General features: G+C 45.3%; 1 protein-coding gene across 1 annotated transcript in view; it reads left to right on the top strand.

The window, feature by feature from the left end:
• CGREF1 (cell growth regulator with EF-hand domain 1) overlaps positions 1 to 21,431 on the top strand; it is a 129,738-nt gene extending 108,307 nt beyond the window's left edge. The window contains exons 5-6 of the mRNA XM_063919437.1: positions 13,808 to 13,932; positions 20,480 to 21,431. Of these exons, the coding sequence (XP_063775507.1) occupies positions 13,808 to 13,932; positions 20,480 to 20,860 (506 nt within the window). The 3' untranslated portion in view covers positions 20,861 to 21,431. The remainder of the gene's footprint in view (positions 1 to 13,807; positions 13,933 to 20,479) is intronic.
• Positions 21,432 to 22,103: the final 672 nt, after the last annotated feature.

Here is a 22,103-nt window from a genome sequence, read left to right as displayed (position 1 = left end):
CTCACAGTATAGAGACTCCTCTCCCTTCCTCATCACTATGAATCCTCACAGTATAGAGGCTCCTCTCCCTTCCTCATCACTAGCAATCCTCACAGTATAGAGACTCCTCTCCCTTCCTCATCACTAGGAATCCTCACAGTATAGAGACTCCTCTCCCTTCCTCATCACCAGCAATCCTCACAGTATAGAGACTCCTCTCCCTTCCTCATCACTAGCAATCCTCACAGTATAGAGAATCCTCTCCCTTCCTCATCACCAGCAATCCTCACAGTATAGAGACTCCTCTCCATTCCTCATCACTAGGAATCCTCACAGTATAGAGACACCTCTCCCTTCCTCATCACTAGCAATCCTCACAGTATAGAGACTCCTCTCCTTCCTCATCACCAGCAATCCTCACAGTATAGAGACACCTCTCCCTTCCTCATCACTAGCAATCCTCACAGTATAGAGAATCCTCTCCCTTCCTCATCACCAGCAATCCTCACAGTATAGAGACTCCTCTCCCTTCCTCATCTCTAGGAATCCTCACAGTATAGAGACTCCTCTCCCTTCCTCATCACTAGCAATCCTCACAGTATAGAGACACCTCTCCCTTCCTCATCACTAGCAATCCTCACAGTATAGAGACTCCTCTCCATTCCTCATCATTAGCAATCCTCACAGTATAGAGACTCCTCTCCATTCCTCATCACTAGGAATCCTCACAGTATAGAGACACCTCTCCCTTCCTCATCACTAGCAATCCTCACAGTATAGAGACTCCTCTCCTTCCTCATCACCAGCAATCCTCACAGTATAGAGACACCTCTCCCTTCCTCATCACTAGGAATCCTCACAGTATAGAGACTCCTCTCCTTCCTCATCACTAGCAATCCTCACAGTATAGAGACTCCTCTCCCTTCCTCATCACTAGGAATCCTCATAGTATAGAGACTCCTCTCCCTTCCTCATCACCAGCAATCCTCACAGTATAGAGACTCCTCTCCCTTCCTCATCTCTAGGAATCCTCACAGTATAGAGACTCCTCTCCCTTCCTCATCACCAGCAATCCTCACAGTATAGAGACTCCTCTCCTTCCTCATCACTAGGAATCCTCATAGTATAGAGACTCCTCTCCCTTCCTCATCACCAGCAATCCTCACAGTATAGAGACACCTCTCCCTTCCTCATCACTAGCAATCCTCACAGTATAGAGACTCCTCTCCATTCCTCATCACTAGGAATCCTCACAGTATAGAGACTCCTCTCCCTTCCTCATCACTAGGAATCCTCACAGTATAGAGACTCCTCTCCCTTCCTCATCTCTAGGAATCCTCACAGTATAGAGACTCCTCTCCCTTCCTCATCTCTAGGAATCCTCACAGTATAGAGACTCCTCTCCCTTCCTCATCACCAGCAATCCTCACAGTATAGAGACTCCTCTCCTTCCTCATCACTAGGAATCCTCATAGTATAGAGACTCCTCTCCCTTCCTCATCACCAGCAATCCTCACAGTATAGAGACTCCTCTCCTTCCTCATCACTAGGAATCCTCACAGTATAGAGACTCCTCTCCTTCCTCATCACTAGGAATCCTCACAGTATAGAGACTCCTCTCCTTCCTCATCACTAGGAATCCTCACAGTATAGAGACTCCTCTCCATTCCTCATCACTAGCCATCCTCATAGTATAGAGACTCCTCTCCCTTCCTCATCACTATGAATCCTCACAGTATAGAGGCTCCTCTCCCTTCCTCATCACTAGTAATCCTCACAGTATAGAGACTCCACTCCCTTCCTCATCACTAGGAATCCTCACAGTATAGAGACTCCTCTCCTTCCTCATCACTAGGAATCCTCACAATATAGAGGCTCCTCTCCATTCCTCATCACTAGCAATCCTCACAGTATAGAGACTCCTCTCCATTCTTCATCACTAGCAATCCTCACAGTATAGAGACTCCTCTCCCTTCCTCATCACTAGCAATCCTCACAGTATAGAGACTCCTCTCCCTCCTCATCACTAGCAATCCTCACAGTATAGAGACTCCTGTCCCTTCCTCATCACTAGCAATCCTCACAGTATAGAGACACCTCTCCCTTCCTCATCACTAGGAATCCTCACAGTATAGAGACACCTCTCCCTTCCTCATCACTAGGAATCCTCACAGTATAGAGACACCTCTCCCTTCCTCATCACTAGGAATCCTCACAGTATAGAGACTCCTCTCCTTCCTCATCACTAGGAATCCTCACAGTATAGAGACACCTCTCCCTTCCTCATCAATAGCAATCCTCACAGTATAGAGACACCTCTCCCTTCCTCATCACTAGCAATCCTCACAGTATAGAGACACCTCTCCCTTCCTCATCACTAGGAATCCTCACAGTATAGAGACACCTCTCCCTTCCTCATCAATAGCAATCCTCACAGTATAGAGACACCTCTCCCTTCCTCATCACTAGCAATCCTCACAGTATAGAGACACCTCTCCCTTCCTCATCACTAGCAATCCTCACAGTATAGAGACACCTCTCCCTTCCTCATCACTAGGAATCCTCACAGTATAGAGACACCTCTCCCTTCCTCATCACTAGCAATCCTCACAGTATAGAGACTCCTCTCCTTCCTCATCACTAGCAATCCTCACAGTATAGGGACTCCTCTCCCTTCCTCATCAATAGCAATCCTCACAGTATAGAGACTCCTCTCCCTTCCTCATCACTAGCAATCCTCACAGTATAGAGACTCCTCTCCTTCCTCATCACTAGCAATCCTCACAGTATAGGGACTCCTCTCCCTTCCTCATCAATAGCAATCCTCACAGTATAGAGACACCTCTCCCTTCCTCATCACTAGCAATCCTCACAGTATAGAGACACCTCTCCCTTCCTCATCACTAGCAATCCTCACAGTATAGAGACTCCTCTCCTTCCTCATCACTAGCAATCCTCACAGTATAGGGACTCCTCTCCCTTCCTCATCAATAGCAATCCTCACAGTATAGAGACTCCTCTCCCTTCCTCATCACTAGCAATCCTCACAGTATAGGGACTCCTCTCCCTTCCTCATCACTAGCAATCCTCACAGTATAGGGACTCCTCTCCCTTCCTCATCTCTAGGAATCCTCACAGTATAGAGACTCCTCTCCCTTCCTCATCAATAGCAATCCTCACAGTATAGAGACACCTCTCCCTTCCTCATCACTAGCAATCCTCACAGTATAGAGACTCCTCTCCTTCCTCATCACTAGGAATCCTCACAGTATAGAGACTCCTCTCCCTTCCTCATCTCTAGGAATCCTCACAGTATAGAGACTCCTCTCCCTTCCTCATCACTAGCAATCCTCACAGTATAGAGACTCCTCTCCCTTCCTCATCACTAGCAATCCTCACAGTATAGAGACTCCTCTCCCTTCCTCATCACTAGGAATCCTCACAGTATAGAGACACCTTTCCCTTCCTCATCACTAGCAATCCTCACAGTATAGAGACTCCTCTCCATTCCTCATCATTAGCAATCCTCACAGTATAGAGACGCCTCTCCCTTCCTCATCACTAGGAATCCTCACAGTATAGAGGCTCCTCTCCCTTCCTCATCACTAGCCATCTTCACAGTATAGAGACGCCTCTCCCTTCCTCATCACTAGCAATCCTCACAGTATAGAGACTCCTCTCCATTCCTCATCACTAGGAATCCTCACAGTATAGAGACTCCTCTCCTTCCTCATCACTAGGAATCCTCACAGTATAAAGACTCCTCTCCATTCCTCATCACTAGCCATCCTCATAGTATAGAGACTCCTCACCCTTCCTCATCACTAGCAATCCTCACAGTATAGAGACTCCTCTCCATTCCTCATCACTAGGAATCCTCACAGTATAGAGACTCCTCTCCTTCCTCATCACCAGCAATCCTCACAGTATAGAGACACCTCTCCATTCCTCATCACTAGCAATCCTCACAGTATAGAGACTCCTCTCCTTCCTCATCACTAGGAATCCTCACAGTATAGGGACTCCTCTCCCTTCCTCATCACTAGGAATCCTCACAGTATAGAGACTCCTCTCCCTTCCTCATCACTAGGAATCCTCACAGTATAGAGACTCCTCTCCCTTCCTCATCACTAGCAATCCTCACAGTATAGAGACTCCTCTCCCTTCCTCATCACTAGCAATCCTCACAGTATAGAGACTCCTCTCCCTTCCTCATCACTAGCAATCCTCACAGTATAGAGACTCCTCTCCTTCCTCATCACTAGGAATCCTCACAGTATAGAGACTCCTCTCCCTTCCTCATCTCTAGGAATCCTCACAGTATAGAGACACCTGTCCTTCCTCATCACTAGGAATCCTCACAGTATAGAGACTCCTCTCCCTTCCTCATCACTAGCAATCCTCACAGTATAGAGACACCTCTCCCTTCCTCATCACTAGCAATCCTCACAGTATAGAGACTCCTCTCCTTCCTCATCACTAGGAATCCTCACAGTATAGAGACTCCTCTCCTTCCTCATCACTAGCAATCCTCACAGTATAGAGACTCCTCTCCCTTCCTCATCACTAGCAATCCTCACAGTATAGAGACTCCTCTCCCTTCCTCATCACTAGGAATCCTCACAGTATAGAGACACCTTTCCCTTCCTCATCACTAGCAATCCTCACAGTATAGAGACTCCTCTCCATTCCTCATCATTAGCAATCCTCACAGTATAGAGACGCCTCTCCCTTCCTCATCACTAGGAATCCTCACAGTATAGAGGCTCCTCTCCCTTCCTCATCACTAGCCATCTTCACAGTATAGAGACGCCTCTCCCTTCCTCATCACTAGCAATCCTCACAGTATAGAGACTCCTCTCCATTCCTCATCACTAGGAATCCTCACAGTATAGAGACTCCTCTCCTTCCTCATCACTAGGAATCCTCACAGTATAGAGACTCCTCTCCATTCCTCATCACTAGCCATCCTCATAGTATAGAGACTCCTCACCCTTCCTCATCACTAGCAATCCTCACAGTATAGAGACTCCTCTCCATTCCTCATCACTAGGAATCCTCACAGTATAGAGACTCCTCTCCTTCCTCATCACCAGCAATCCTCACAGTATAGAGACACCTCTCCATTCCTCATCACTAGCAATCCTCACAGTATAGAGACTCCTCTCCTTCCTCATCACTAGGAATCCTCACAGTATAGGGACTCCTCTCCCTTCCTCATCACTAGGAATCCTCACAGTATAGAGACTCCTCTCCCTTCCTCATCACTAGGAATCCTCACAGTATAGAGACTCCTCTCCCTTCCTCATCACTAGCAATCCTCACAGTATAGAGACTCCTCTCCCTTCCTCATCACTAGCAATCCTCACAGTATAGAGACTCCTCTCCCTTCCTCATCACTAGCAATCCTCACAGTATAGAGACTCCTCTCCTTCCTCATCACTAGGAATCCTCACAGTATAGAGACTCCTCTCCCTTCCTCATCTCTAGGAATCCTCACAGTATAGAGACACCTGTCCTTCCTCATCACTAGGAATCCTCACAGTATAGAGACTCCTCTCCCTTCCTCATCACTAGCAATCCTCACAGTATAGAGACACCTCTCCCTTCCTCATCACTAGCAATCCTCACAGTATAGAGACTCCTCTCCTTCCTCATCACTAGGAATCCTCACAGTATAGAGACTCCTCTCCTTCCTCATCACTAGCAATCCTCACAGTATAGAGACTCCTCTCCCTTCCTCATCACTAGCAATCCTCACAGTATAGAGACACCTCTCCCTTCCTCATCACTAGCAATCCTCACAGTATAGAGACTCCTCTCCTTCCTCATCACTAGGAATCCTCACAGTATAGAGACACCTCTCCCTTCCTCATCACTAGCAATCCTCACAGTATAGAGACTCCTCTCCCTTCCTCATCTCTAGGAATCCTCACAGTATAGAGACTCCTCTCCCTTCCTCATCATTAGCAATCCTCACAGTATAGAGACTCCTCTCCATTCCTCATCCCTAGGAATCCTCACAGTATAGAGACTCCTCTCCTTCCTCATCACCAGCAATCCTCACAGTATAGAGACACCTCTCCCTTCCTCATCACTAGCAATCCTCACAGTATAGAGACTCCTCTCCCTTCCTCATCACTAGGAATCCTCACAGTATAGAGACTCCTCTCCTTCCTCATCACTAGCAATCCTCACAGTATAGAGACACCTCTCCCTTCCTCATCACCAGCAATCCTCACAGTATAGAGACACCTCTCCCTTCCTCATCACTAGCAATCCTCACAGTATAGAGACTCCTCTCCTTCCTTATCACTAGCAATCCTCACAGTATAGGGACTCCTCTCCCTTCCTCATCACTAGGAATCCTCACAGTATAGAGACTCCTCTCCTTCCTCATCACTAGGAATCCTCATAGTATAGAGACGCCTCTCCTTCCTCATCACTAGGAATCCTCACAGTATAGAGACTCCTCTCCTTCCTCATCACTAGGAATCCTCACAGTATAGAGACACCTCTCCTTCCTCATCACTAGGAATCCTCACAGTATAGAGACTCCTCTCCCTTCCTCATCAGTAGCAATCCTTACAGTATAGAGACACCTCTCCCTTCCTCATCACTAGCAATCCTCACAGTATAGAGACACCTCTCCCTTCCTCATCACTAGCAATCCTCATAGTATAGAGACGCCTCTCCTTCCTCATCACTAGGAATCCTCACAGTATAGAGGCTCCTCTCCTTCCTCATCACTAGGAATCCTCACAGTATAGGGACTCCTCTCCCTTCCTCATCACTAGCAATCCTCACAGTATAGAGACTCCTCTCCTTCCTCATCACTAGGAATCCTCACAGTATAGAGGCTCCTCTCCTTCCTCATCACTAGGAATCCTCACAGTATAGGGACTCCTCTCCCTTCCTCATCTCTAGGAATCCTCACAGTATAGAGACTCCTCTCCCTTCCTCATCAATAGCAATCCTCACAGTATAGAGACACCTCTCCCTTCCTCATCACTAGCAATCCTCACAGTATAGAGACTCCTCTCCTTCCTCATCACTAGGAATCCTCACAGTATAGAGACTCCTCTCCCTTCCTCATCACTAGGAATCCTCACAGTATAGAGACTCCTCTCCCTTCCTCATCACTAGGAATCCTCACAGTATAGAGGCTCCTCTCCCTTCCTCATCTCTAGGAATCCTCACAGTATAGAGACTCCTCTCCCTTCCTCTTCACTAGCAATCCTCACAGTATAGAGACACCTCTCCCTTCCTCATCACTAGCAATCCTCACAGTATAGAGACTCCTCTCCATTCCTCATCACTAGGAATCCTCACAGTATAGAGACACCTCTCCCTTCCTCATCACTAGGAATCCTCATAGTATAGAGACTCCTCTCCCTTCCTCATCACTAGCAATCCTCACAGTATAGAGGCTCCTCTCCTTCCTCATCACTAGGAATCCTCACAGTATAGGGACTCCTCTCCCTTCCTCATCTCTAGGAATCCTCACAGTATAGAGACTCCTCTCCATTCCTCATCACTAGGAATCCTCACAGTATAGAGACACCTCTCCCTTCCTCATCACTAGGAATCCTCATAGTATAGAGACTCCTCTCCCTTCCTCATCACTAGCAATCCTCACAGTATAGAGACTCCTCTCCTTCCTCATCACTAGCAATCCTCACAGTATAGAGACTCCTCTCCCTTCCTCATCAATAGCAATCCTCACAGTATAGAGGCTCCTCTCCCTTCCTCTTCACTAGGAATCCTCACAGTATAGAGACTCCTCTCCCTTCCTCATCAATAGCAATCCTCACAGTATATAGACACCTCTCCCTTCCTCATCACTAGCAATCCTCACAGTATAGAGACTCCTCTCCCTTCCTCATCACTAGCAATCCTCACAGTATAGAGACTCCTCTCCCTTCCTCATCACTAGCCATCCTCACAGTATAGAGACGCCTCTCCCTTCCTCATCACTAGGAATCCTCACAGTATAGGGACTCCTCTCCCTTCCTCATCACTAGGGATTCTAACAGTATAGAGACACCTCTTCCTTCCTCATCACTATGAATCCTCACAGTATAGAGACACCTCTCCCTTCCTCATCACTAGCAATCCTCACAGTATAGAGGCTCCTCTCCCTTCCTCATCACTATGAATCCTCACAGTATAGGGACTCCTCTCCCTTCCTCATCTCTAGGAGTCCTCACAGTATAGAGACTCCTCTCCCTTCCTCATCACTAGCAATCCTCACAGTATAGAGACTCCTCTCCCTTCCTCATCACTAGGAATCCTCACAGTATAGAGACTCCTCTCCCTTCCTCATCAATAGCAATCCTCACAGTATATAGACACCTCTCCCTTCCTCATCACTAGCAATCCTCACAGTATAGAGACTCCTCTCCCTTCCTCATCACTAGCAATCCTCACAGTATAGAGACTCCTCTCCCTTCCTCATCACTAGCCATCCTCACAGTATAGAGACGCCTCTCCCTTCCTCATCACTAGGAATCCTCACAGTATAGGGACTCCTCTCCCTTCCTCATCACTAGGGATTCTAACAGTATAGAGACACCTCTTCCTTCCTCATCACTATGAATCCTCACAGTATAGAGGCTCCTCTCCCTTCCTCATCACTATGAATCCTCACAGTATAGGGACTCCTCTCCCTTCCTCATCTCTAGGAGTCCTCACAGTATAGAGACTCCTCTCCCTTCCTCATCACTAGCAATCCTCACAGTATAGAGACTCCTCTCCCTTCCTCATCACTAGGAATCCTCACAGTATAGAGACTCTTCTCCCTTCCTCATCAGTAGCAATCCTCACAGTATAGAGACACCTCTCCCTTCCTCATCACTAGGAATCCTCACAGTATAGGGACTCCTCTCCCTTCCTCATCACTAGGAATCCACAGTATAGAGACTCCTCTCCATTCCTCATCACTAGCAGCCCTCACAGTATAGAGACTCCTCTCCCTTCCTCATCAGTAGGAATCCTCATAGTATAGAGACGCCTCTCCTTCCTCATCACTAGGAATCCTCATAGTATAGAGACTCCTCTCCTTCCTCATCACTAGAAATCCTCACAGTATAGAGACTCCTCTCCCTTCCTCATCACTAGCAATCCTCACAGTATAGAGACACCTCTCCCTTCCTCATCACTAGGAATCCTCACAGTATAGGGACTCCTCTCCCTTCCTCATCACTAGGAATCCTCACAGTATAGAGACTCCTCTCCCTTCCTCATCAGTAGCAATCCTCACAGTATAGAGACACCTCTCCCTTCCTCATCACTATGAATCCTCACAGTATAGAGGCTCCTCTCCCTTCCTCATCACTAGCCATCCTCACAATATAGAGATGGCTCTCCCTTCCTCATCACTAGGAATCCTCACAGTATAGAGATTCCTCTCCATTCCTCATCACTAGCAGCCCTCACAGTATAGAGACTCCTCTCCCTTCCTCACCACTAGAAATCCTCACAGTATAGAGACTCCTCTCCCTTCCTCATCACTAGCAATCCTCACAGTATAGAGACACCTCTCCCTTCCTCATCACTAGGAATCCTCACAGTATAGGGACTCCTCTCCCTTCCTCATCAGTAGGAATCCTCACAGTATAGGGACTCCTCTCCCTTCCTCATCTCTAGGAATCCTCACAGTATAGAGACTCCTCTCCCTTCCTCACCACTAGAAATCCTCACAGTATAGAGACTCCTCTCCCTTCCTCATCACTAGCAATCCTCACAGTATAGAGACTCCTCTCTCTTCCTCATCACTAGGAATCCTCACAGTATAGAGACACCTCTCCCTTCCTCATCACTATGAATCCTCACACTATAGAGGCTCCTCTCCCTTCCTCATCACTAGCAATCCTCACAGTATAGAGACGCCTCTCCTTCCTCATCACTAGGAATCCTCACAGTATAGAGACTCCTCTCCCTTCCTCATCACTAGGAATCCTCACAGTATAGAGACTCCTCTCCCTTCCTCATCACTAGGAATCCTCACAGTATAGGGACTCCTCTCCCTTCCTCATCACTAGGAGTCCTCACAGTATAGAGACTCCTCTCCTTCCTCATCACTAGGAATCCTCACAGTATAGAGACTCCTCTCCTTTCCTCATCACTAGGAATCCTCACAGTAAAGAGACTCCTCTCCATTCCTCATCACTAGGAATCCTCACAGTATAGACTCCTCTTCCTTCCTCATCACAAGCAATCCTCACAGTATAGAGGCTCCTCTCCTTCCTCATCACTAGCAATCCTCACAGTATAGAGACTCCTGTCCCTTCCTCATAACAAGCAATCCTCACAGTATAGAGACTCCTCTCCCTTCCTCATCAGTAGCAATCCTCACAGTATAGAGACACCTCTCCCTTCCTCATCACTACCAATCCTCACAGTATAGAGACTCCTCTCCCTTCCTCATCACTAGGAATCCTCACAGTATAGGGACTCCTCTCCCTTTCTCATCACTAGGAATCCTCACAGTATAGAGACTCCTCTCCCTTCCTCATCACTAGCCATCCTCACAGTATAGAGACACCTCTCCCTTCCTCATCACTAGCAATCCTCACAGTATAGAGACACCTCTCCCTTCCTCATCACTAGGAATCCTCACAGTATAGGGACTCCTCTCCCTTCCTCATCACTAGGAATCCTCACAGTATAGGGACTCCTCTCCCTTCCTCATCTCTAGGAATCCTCACAGTATAGAGACACCTCTCCCTTCCTCATCACTAGGAATCCTCACAGTATAGGGACTCCTCTCCCTTCCTCATCTCTAGGAATCCTCACAGTATAGAGACACCTCTCCCTTCCTCATCACTAGGAATCCTCACAGTATAGAGGCTCCTCTCCCTTCCTCATCACTAGGAATCCTCACAGTATAGGGACTCCTCTCCCTTTCTCATCACTAGGAATCCTCACAGTATAGAGACTCCTCTCCCTTCCTCATCACTAGGAATCCTCACAGTATAGAGACTCCTCTCCCTTCCTCATCAATAGCAATCCTCACAGTATAGAGACACCTCTCCCTTCCTCATCACTAGCAATCCTCACAGTATAGAGACACCTCTCCCTTCCTCATCACTAGGAATCCTCACAGTATAGGGACTCCTCTCCCTTCCTCATCACTAGGAATCCTCACAGTATAGGGACTCCTCTCCCTTCCTCATCACTAGGAATCCTCACAGTATAGGGACTCCTCTCCCTTCCTCATCACTAGCAATCCTCACAGTATAGACACACCTCTCCCTTCCCTATCAGTAGCAATCCTCACAGTATAGAGACACCTCTCCTTTCCTCATCACTATGAATCCTCACAGTATAGAGGCTCCTCTCCCTTCCTCATCACTAGCCATCTTCACAGTATAGAGACGCCTCTCCCTTCCTCATCACTAGCAATCCTCACAGTATAGAGACACCTCTCCCTTCCTCATCACTAGCAATCCTCACAGTATAGAGACACCTCTCCCTTCCTCATCACTAGGAATCCTCACAGTATAGAGACACCTCTCCCTTCCTCATCATTAGCCATCTTCACAGTATAGAGACGCCTCTCCCTTCCTCATCACTAGCCATCTTCACAGTATAGAGGCTCCTCTCCCTTCCTCATCACTAGCCATCTTCACAGTATAGAGACGCCTCTCCCTTCCTCATCACTACTAATCCTCACAGTATAGAGACTCCTCTCCCTTCCTCATCACTAGGAATCCTCACAGTATAGAGACTCCTCTCCCTTCCTCATCACTATGAATCCTCACAGTATAGAGGCTCCTCTCCCTTCCTCATCACAAGCTATCTTCACAGTATAGAGACGCCTCTCCCTTCCTCATCACTAGGAATCCTCACAGTATAGGGACTCCTCTCCCTTCCTCATCACTAGGAATCCTCACAGTATAGAGACTCCTCTCCCTTCCTCATCACTAGCAATCCTCACAGTATAGAGACACCTCTCCCTTCCTCATCACTAGCAATCCTCACAGTATAGAGACACCTCTCCCTTCCTCATCACTAGGAATCCTCACAGTATAGGGACTCCTCTCCCTTCCTCATCTCTAGGAATCCTCACAGTATAGAGACACCTCTCCCTTCCTCATCACTAGCAATCCTCACAGTATAGAGACACCTCTCCCTTCCTCATCACTAGGAATCCTCACAGTATAGGGACTCCTCTCCCTTCCTCATCACTAGGAATCCTCACAGTATAGAGACTCCTCTCCCTTCCTCATCACTAGCAATCCTCACAGTATAGAGACACCTCTCCCTTCCTCATCACTAGCAATCCTCACAGTATAGAGACTCCTCTCCCTTCCTCATCACTAGGAATCCTCACAGTATAGGGACTCCTCTCCCTTCCTCATCTCTAGGAATCCTCACAGTATAGAGACACCTCTCCCTTCCTCATCAGTAGCAATCCTCACAGTATAGAGACACCTCTCCCTTCCTCATCACTAGCAATCCTCACAGTATAGAGACTCCTCTCCCTTCCTCATCACTAGGAATCCTCACAGTATAGGGACTCCTCTCCCTTCCTCATCACTAGCAATCCTTACAGTATAGACACACCTCTCCCTTCCTCATCAGTAGCAATCCTCACAGTATAGAGACACCTCTCCCTTCCTCATCACTAGGAATCCTCACAGTATAGACACACCTCTCCCTTCCTCATCACTATGAATCCTCACAGTATAGAGGCTCCTCTCCCTTCCTCATCACTAGCCATCTTCACAGTATAGAGACGCCTCTCCTTTCCTCATCACTAGGAATCCTCACAGTATAGAGACACCTCTCCCTTCCTCATCATTAGCCATCTTCACAGTATAGAGACGCCTCTCCCTTCCTCATCACTAGCCATCTTCACAGTATAGAGGCTCCTCTCCCTTCCTCATCACTAGCCATCTTCACAGTATAGAGACGCCTCTCCCTTCCTCATCACTACTAATCCTCACAGTATAGAGACTCCTCTCCCTTCCTCATCACTAGCCATCTTCACAGTATAGAGACGCCTCTCCCTTCCTCATCACTAGGAATCCTCACAGTATAGGGACTCCTCTCCCTTCCTCATCTCTAGGAATCCTCACAGTATAGAGACTCCTCTCCCTTCCTCATCACTAGCAATCCTCACAGTATAGAGACTCCTCTCCCTTCCTCATCACTAGCAATCCTCACAGTATAGAGACTCCTCTCCCTTCCTCATCAATAGCAATCCTCACAGTATAGAGACTCCTCTCCCTTCCTCATCACTAGGAATCCTCACAGTATAGAGACTTCTCTCCTTCCTCATCACTAGGAATCCTCACAGTATAGAGATGCCGCTCCTTCCTCATCACTAGGAATCCACACAGAATAGAGACTCCTCTCCATTCCTCATCACTAGCAATCCTCACAGTATAGAGGCTCCTCTCCATTCCTCATCACTAGGAATCCTCACAGTATAGAGGCTCCTCTCCCTTCCTCATCACTAGCATTCCTCACAGTATAGAGGCTCCTCTCCTTCCTCATCATCACTGGGAATGCCATCTGCCAGCCATCTTACACCTTGTTGTGTTTTCCCTGTCAGCCATCTTACACCTTGCAGCGTTTTCTCTGTCAGCCATCTTACACCTTGCTGTATTTTCCTTGTCAGCCATCTTACACCTTGCTGTGTTTTCCTTGTCAGCCATCTTACACCTTGCTGTGTTTTCCTTGTCAGCCATCTTACACCTTGCTGTGTTTTCCTTGTCAGCCATCTTACACCTTGCTGTGTTTTCCTTGTCAGCCATCTTACACCGTGCTGTGTTTTCCCTGTCAGCCATCTTATACCTTCCTGTGTTTTCCTTGTCAGCCATCTTACATCTGTTTGCGCTCCATGATTTTGACAAGAGTGGATTTCTGGATGGTCTGGAACTTATGCGGCTGCTACATGGAGTTCAAACAATAAGATTACAGGAGGAACCCGCTCACGATTCAGTAAGTATCATATTAACTAGTTATTTGCTGAAGGGATACAAGAAAGGGAAGGCAGAGAGAGTAGAATAACACTATAGGGCTCAGACAGTTACAATCCATTCTTTCATGTATATACAGAACATACATAGAGTAATCAGAGATCATATGCTGTATCCTATATAATCTAATTCAGTGCAGAGTATAATAATGTAATATACAGATGGAGCCATGCTCATCTAGCCTTCTCTGCTGCACCTAGGTGCACCAAGGCTTATTAGCATAAGTCTTTAATCTATTGTTCTCAGCTGTAATACAATACAGAGAATACAGCAAGGGATTAAGTCCGATTGGCCAGTCTCAGTTACTCCTAGTAAAGGGATAAATGAGCAGGGCTCCATCTGTAATATAATATGATAATCACCAGACGATGGATACTAGTCGGCAACATTATTTGAATGAGAGGTCTCAATGCATTGAAGTACAGGTGCCCGTACAGGTACAGCTGTCGCCATGGGGTGAGCGGGCACATACTGTATACAGATACTGTGGGGATATTGGGATCTGCTGATCATTGGGCAATAAGTAATAAGGTGCTTTCTAAAATGGGTGCCCCCTAATAATTAGATGCCTGGCGGGGGAATGGGATCTTCCTCCCTGGTGATTACGTTACCTCTTATGTGGGCACACTGCGAGAGGGGACCCCTCTGTTACACGAGAGTACCCGCATCTTTTTATGTATTGCTGTCGGCTCACATGTCTGCACCGGCGGCACTTCCGATAATGGCGCCAGTGACTGCATGAAGTCCCCACCGTTTGCCTGGACCAGGGCGGTCAAAGTCATTTCTTTTTGGGGGGGTCGCTATACCTGCCATTGTAGGGGATAAGTGGGACTTGTCCTCTGCACTGTAGGTGCTCCATCTATTCTCCACAGTGAAGGGGTAAAAGGGCTCATTGTGCATCTAACAGAAAGGAAACGTGTCTTATTCTGCTCTGTACATTACACTACCAGGCGTTATACATGTTGCTTTCCTCTCATATAATGGAGACAGTAAGGATGGGAACTCTGTATATACAATCAGTATTGTCCAGTCTGTGCTTTCTCTAATCCAGTTTTACTTCATATTTTGTGGTCTTTCTTTCCCCTCTTAGATAGATGTATCTCTTTATATTGAAGTGTCCTCACTCTTCTTTCCGTCCTCTATATTACTTGTATGTTACTGTCTGTTTTATGTGTCCTCATCGCTACAGTCTATTCCCATCAGGAACCGTATTCTATGACCTGTTATGTATTACTCTTCCCGGCTGTTCCATGTTTACCCCCTATACTGTACTATACTGTACCTCTATATTACTTGTATGTTACTGTCTGTTTTATGTTTCCTCATCGCTACAGTCTATTCCCATCAGGAACCGTATTCTATGACCTGTTATGTATTACTCTTCCCGGCTATTCCATGTTTACCCCCTATACTGTACTATACTGTACCTCTATATTACTTGTATGTTACTGTCTGTTTTATGTTTCCTCATCGCTACAGTCTATTCCCATCAGGAACCGTATTCTATGACCTGTTATGTATTACTCTTCCCGGCTGTTCCATGTTTACCCCCTATACTGTACTATACTGTACCTCTATATTACTTGTATGTTACTGTCTGTTTTATGTTTCCTCATCGTTACAGTCTATTCCCATCAGGAACCGTATTCTATGACCTGTTATGTATTACTCTTCCCGGCTGTTCCATGTTTACCCCCTATACTGTACTATACTGTACCTCTATATTACTTGTATGTTACTGTCTGTTTTATGTTTCCTCATCGCTACAGTCTATTCCCATCAGGAACCGTATTCTATGACCTGTTATGTATTACTCTTCCCGGCTGTTCCATGTTTACCCCCTATACTGTACTATACTGTACCTCTATATTACTTGTATGTTACTGTCTGTTTTATGTTTCCTCTTCGCTACAGTCTATTCCCATCAGGAACCGTATTCTATGACCTGTTATGTATTACTCTTCCCGCCTGTTCCATGTTTACCCCCTATACTGTACTATACTGTACCTCTATATTACTTGTATGTTACTGTCTGTTTTATGTTTCCTCATCGCTACAGTCTATTCCCATCAGGAACCGTATTCTATGACCTGTTATGTATTACTCTTCCCGGCTATTCCATGTTTACCCCCTATACTGTACTATACTGTACCTCTATATTACTTGTATGTTACTGTCTGTTTTATGTTTCCTCATCGCTACAGTCTATTCCCATCAGGAACCGTATTCTATGACCTGTTATGTATTACTCTTCCCGGCTATTCCATGTTTACCCCCTATACTGTACTATACTGTACCTCTATATTACTTGTATGTTACTGTCTGTGTTATGTTTCCTCATCGCTACAGTCTATTCCCATCAGGAACCGTATTCTATGACCTGTTATGTATTACTCTTCCCGGCTGTTCCATGTTTACCCCCTATACTGTACTATACTGTACCTCTATATTACTTGTATGTTACTGTCTGTTTTATGTTTCCTCATCGCTACAGTCTATTCCCATCAGGAACCGTATTCTATGACCTGTTATGTATTACTCTTCCCGGCTATTCCATGTTTACCCCCTATACTGTACTATACTGTACCTCTATATTACTTGTATGTTACGGTCTGTTTTATGTTTCCTCATCGTTACAGTCTATTCCCATCAGGAACCGTATTCTATGACCTGTTATGTATTACTCTTCCCGGCTATTCCATGTTTACCCCCTATACTGTACTATACTGTACCTCTATATTACTTGTATGTTACTGTCTGTTTTATATTTCCTCATCGCTACAGTCTATTCCCATCAGGAACCGTATTCTATGACCTGTTATGTATTACTCTTCCCGGCTATTCCATGTTTACCCCCTATACTGTACTATACTGTACCTCTATATTACTTGTATGTTACTGTCTGTTTTATGTTTCCTCATCGCTACAGTCTATTCCCATCAGGAACCGTATTCTATGACCTGTTATGTATTACTCTTCCCGGCTGTTCCATGTTTACCCCCTATACTGTACTATACTGTACCTCTATATTACTTGTATGTTACTGTCTGTTTTATGTTTCCTCATCGCTACAGTCTATTCCCATCAGGAACCGTATTCTATGACCTGTTATGTATTACTCTTCCCGGCTATTCCATGTTTACCCCCTATACTGTACTATACTGTACCTCTATATTACTTGTATGTTACTGTCTGTTTTATGTTTCCTCATCGTTACAGTCTATTCCCATCAGGAACCGTATTCTATGACCTGTTATGTATTACTCTTCCCGGCTATTCCATGTTTACCCCCTATACTGTACTATACTGTACCTCTATATTACTTGTATGTTACTGTCTGTTTTATGTTTCCTCATCGCTACAGTCTATTCCCATCAGGAACCGTATTCTATGACCTGTTATGTATTACTCTTCCCGGCTATTCCATGTTTACCCCCTATACTGTACTATACTGTACCTCTATATTACTTGTATGTTACTGTCTGTTTTATATTTCCTCATCGCTACAGTCTATTCCCATCAGGAACCGTATTCTATGACCTGTTATGTATTACTCTTCCCGGCTATTCCATGTTTACCCCCTATACTGTACTATACTGTACCTCTATATTACTTGTATGTTACTGTCTGTTTTATGTTTCCTCATCGCTACAGTCTATTCCCATCAGGAACCGTATTCTATGACCTGTTATGTATTACTCTTCCCGGCTGTTCCATGTTTACCCCCTATACTGTACTATACTGTACCTCTATATTACTTGTATGTTACTGTCTGTTTTATGTTTCCTCATCGCTACAGTCTATTCCCATCAGGAACCATATTCTATGACCTGTTATGTATTACTCTTCCCGGCTATTCCATGTTTACCCCCTATACTGTACTATACTGTACCTCTATATTACTTGTATGTTACTGTCTGTTTTATGTTTCCTCATCGCTACAGTCTATTCCCATCAGGAACCGTATTCTATGACCTGTTATGTATTACTCTTCCCGGCTATTCCATGTTTACCCCCTATACTGTACTATACTGTACCTCTATATTACTTGTATGTTACTGTCTGTTTTATGTTTCCTCATCGCTACAATCTATTCCCATCAGGAACCGTATTCTATGACCTGTTATGTATTACTCTTCCCGGCTGTTCCATGTTTACCCCCTATACTGTACTATACTGTACCTCTATATTACTTGTATGTTACTGTCTGTTTTATGTTTCCTCATCGCTACAGTCTATTCCCATCAGGAACCGTATTCTATGACCTGTTATGTATTACTCTTCCCGGCTATTCCATGTTTACCCCCTATACTGTACTATACTGTACCTCTATATTACTTGTATGTTACTGTCTGTTTTATGTTTCCTCATCGTTACAGTCTATTCCCATCAGGAACCGTATTCTATGACCTGTTATGTATTACTCTTCCCGGCTATTCCATGTTTACCCCCTATACTGTACTATACTGTACCTCTATATTACTTGTATGTTACTGTCTGTTTTATATTTCCTCATCGCTACAGTCTATTCCCATCAGGAACCGTATTCTATGACCTGTTATGTATTACTCTTCCCGGCTATTCCATGTTTACCCCCTATACTGTACTATACTGTACCTCTATATTACTTGTATGTTACTGTCTGTTTTATGTTTCCTCATCGCTACAGTCTATTCCCATCAGGAACCGTATTCTATGACCTGTTATGTATTACTCTTCCCGGCTGTTCCATGTTTACCCCCTATACTGTACTATACTGTACCTCTATATTACTTGTATGTTACTGTCTGTTTTATGTTTCCTCATCGCTACAGTCTATTCCCATCAGGAACCGTATTCTATGACCTGTTATGTATTACTCTTCCCGGCTATTCCATGTTTACCCCCTGTACTGTACTATACTGTACCTCTATATTACTTGTATGTTACTGTCTGTTTTATATTTCCTCATCGCTACAGTCTATTCCCATCAGGAACCGTATTCTATGACCTGTTATGTATTACTCTTCCCGGCTATTCCATGTTTACCCCCTATACTGTACTATACTGTACCTCTATATTACTTGTATGTTACTGTCTGTTTTATGTTTCCTCATCGCTACAGTCTATTCCCATCAGGAACCGTATTCTATGACCTGTTATGTATTACTCTTCCCGGCTGTTCCATGTTTACCCCCTATACTGTACTATACTGTACCTCTATATTACTTGTATGTTACTGTCTGTTTTATGTTTCCTCATCGCTACAGTCTATTCCGATCAGGAACCATATTCTATGACCTGTTATGTATTACTCTTCCCGGCTATTCCATGTTTACCCCCTATACTGTACTATACTGTACCTCTATATTACTTGTATGTTACTGTCTGTTTTATGTTTCCTCATCGCTACAGTCTATTCCCATCAGGAACCGTATTCTATGACCTTTTATGTATTACTCTTCCCGGCTGTTCCATGTTTACCCCCTATACTGTACTATACTGTACCTCTATATTACTTGTATGTTACTGTCTGTTTTATGTTTCCTCATCGCTACAGTCTATTCCCATCAGGAACCGTATTCTATGACCTGTTATGTATTACTCTTCCCGGCTATTCCATGTTTACCCCCTATACTGTACTATACTGTACCTCTATATTACTTGTATGTTACTGTCTGTTTTATGTTTCCTCATCGTTAGTCTATTCCCATCAGGAACCGTATTCTATGACCTGTTATGTATTACTCTTCCCGGCTATTCCATGTTTACCCCCTATACTGTACTATACTGTACCTCTATATTACTTGTATGTTACTGTCTGTTTTATGTTTCCTCATCGCTACAGTCTATTCCCATCAGGAACCGTATTCTATGACCTGTTATGTATTACTCTTCCCGGCTGTTCCATGTTTACCCCCTATACTGTACTATACTGTACCTCTATATTACTTGTATGTTACTGTCTGTTTTATGTTTCCTCATCGCTACAGTCTATTCCCATCAGGAACCGTATTCTATGACCTGTTATGTATTACTCTTCCCGGCTGTTCCATGTTTACCCCCTATACTGTACTATACTGTACCTCTATATTACTTGTATGTTACTGTCTGTTTTATGTTTCCTCATTGCTACAGTCTATTCCCATCAGGAACCGTATTCTATGACCTGTTATGTATTACTCTTCCCGGCTGTTCCATGTTTACCCCCTATACTGTACTATACTGTACCTCTATATTACTTGTATGTTACTCTCTGTTTTATGTTTCCTCATCGCTACAGTCTATTCCCATCAGGAACCGTATTCTATGACCTGTTATGTATTACTCTTCCCGGCTATTCCATGTTTACCCCCTATACTGTACCTCTATGTAATACTAACTGATGACTAGTTCATGTTTTATACCTTATGCCGTTGTCTGGAATACTTGTAGAAAATATCACTGGAAACATTTAAAATAAATGATGAAATGCCCCATAATACTATTACCCATCGTTTAAGAGATGAACTTGTGTTCCTTTGTTGCAGGTGATCTCTTTGGTCGATGAAGTCTTGGAGAAACAAGACCTGAACAAAGATGGGCTTCTCAGTGCCCAGGAAATTGTGACCCCTCCAGTCTACACAGAGGACGCCCCACCCGTTCACGTGGCTATTCCGGCCCCTCAGACAGGAGACCTACAGGGGTCCTCAGACAATGATACTAACACCAATGAAGAGAAAATAGAAACTGATAACCCACCAGCAGAGGATGATAATGCTCATATACAAATAAATGACTCCGCTCCTCCACCGGAAGATGCAATACAGAGCCAGGAAGATGGGGGCAATGAGAAAATCAATGTAATAGAAGTTGTGCTGGATGAAGAGGAAGAGGAAGAAGAGAAACATGAGGCTGGGAATGAGATGTAAGAGTCCTCATCCTCACATAGATATATGGCCTACTAGCAACGCATGGAGCCTGCAGGAGCTAGTACTAGGTGGTGATCATGGATGATGAGGGTGGTGGTGGAGTTTGCACTTGGTTCCCTAGCTGCAGCACATTGTGCTTATTAATAACTTGCCATATTAACTAATTAGATATGTTCCCATGATGGAGATGAAAGTTATCAGACTGTTGTCCTACTATCATATTTGATAGCTGAGGAGAAAAGGACTCTTCCTCTTCCTCCTTCCATCTACAGAACAGAGAAACGGGCACATGCTCTCCTCACCCTGGTTCCATCCTACCAGGAATGTTTCATGACTTTGGAAGGTAGCAGATGACAACACATTAGTGCGTCTTCTCCAGTTTGCTGACTTCTTGTGTGACCTGTCTGATTATATCTAAATCATCTGACCAAGCTACAGGCAGCTCCACACACACACACGGAACCACTATGGTAGAACTATGTGATATTACAATGTGATATTACTATGAGTAGCCAGTTTATTGTGTACTATGTACAGAAATTGTACATTAAAGAGAAACAAATAAGAGAAAGACTTTGTCTTTGTTCGTAATAATCTTTCTGCAGCGGGGTACACTGGTATTCCACAGGGAATTACATCGGGGTGTAGAGTTGGATCTTGATCCGAGGCACCAACAGGCTAAAGCTTTGAGTGTTCCCAGAATGCACTGCACCGCCTCCTCTATATCCCCTCCTCCGGGCACAGGAGCTCAGTGTGTAAGTTGGTGACTGCAGTGCAGGCAGGTAACAGGTGGGGCTGCGCTAGGCAGCCCTGGGAAGAGCTTTTATAGAAGACAGAAGACTTCAAGGGCCGCAGCACAGGCACTTAGTAGTGCTATGTGTCATTCTGACATATCGTGCTGCGACTCCCTCGCCTCCCCCGGCGGCGCTGTATACTCCCCACGCACTGGTTGCCGGGTACTTACAGCGGAGGGCTCCGGTCACTTCAGGCACACATCCGCCGCTGCTCTCCTGGATCGCGCGGCCACATCTTTGGGAGGAGGTAAGAGGGTCCCCCAGGCGGGACCAGCCAGGAATCGCGATCTGGCGCAGTCTCCGGAGACGGACCGTGCTTGCTGGCGTGGACACTGTGGCCGTACAGGGACCCCACTAGACCACCAGGGCAAGGCGCACAGGTCGGATTTCTTAAAATCCGTTTCAAATAGGCCCCACAGTACCCGGTGGTGAAGTCCAGCAAAGGGGAT

This window comes from Pseudophryne corroboree, chromosome 4 (genome assembly GCF_028390025.1).
Source record: "Pseudophryne corroboree isolate aPseCor3 chromosome 4, aPseCor3.hap2, whole genome shotgun sequence".
NCBI lineage: Eukaryota > Metazoa > Chordata > Amphibia > Anura > Myobatrachidae > Pseudophryne > Pseudophryne corroboree.
The sequence above is the reverse complement of the archived record's forward strand: the minus strand, read 5'-3'. Positions and strand labels throughout refer to the sequence as shown.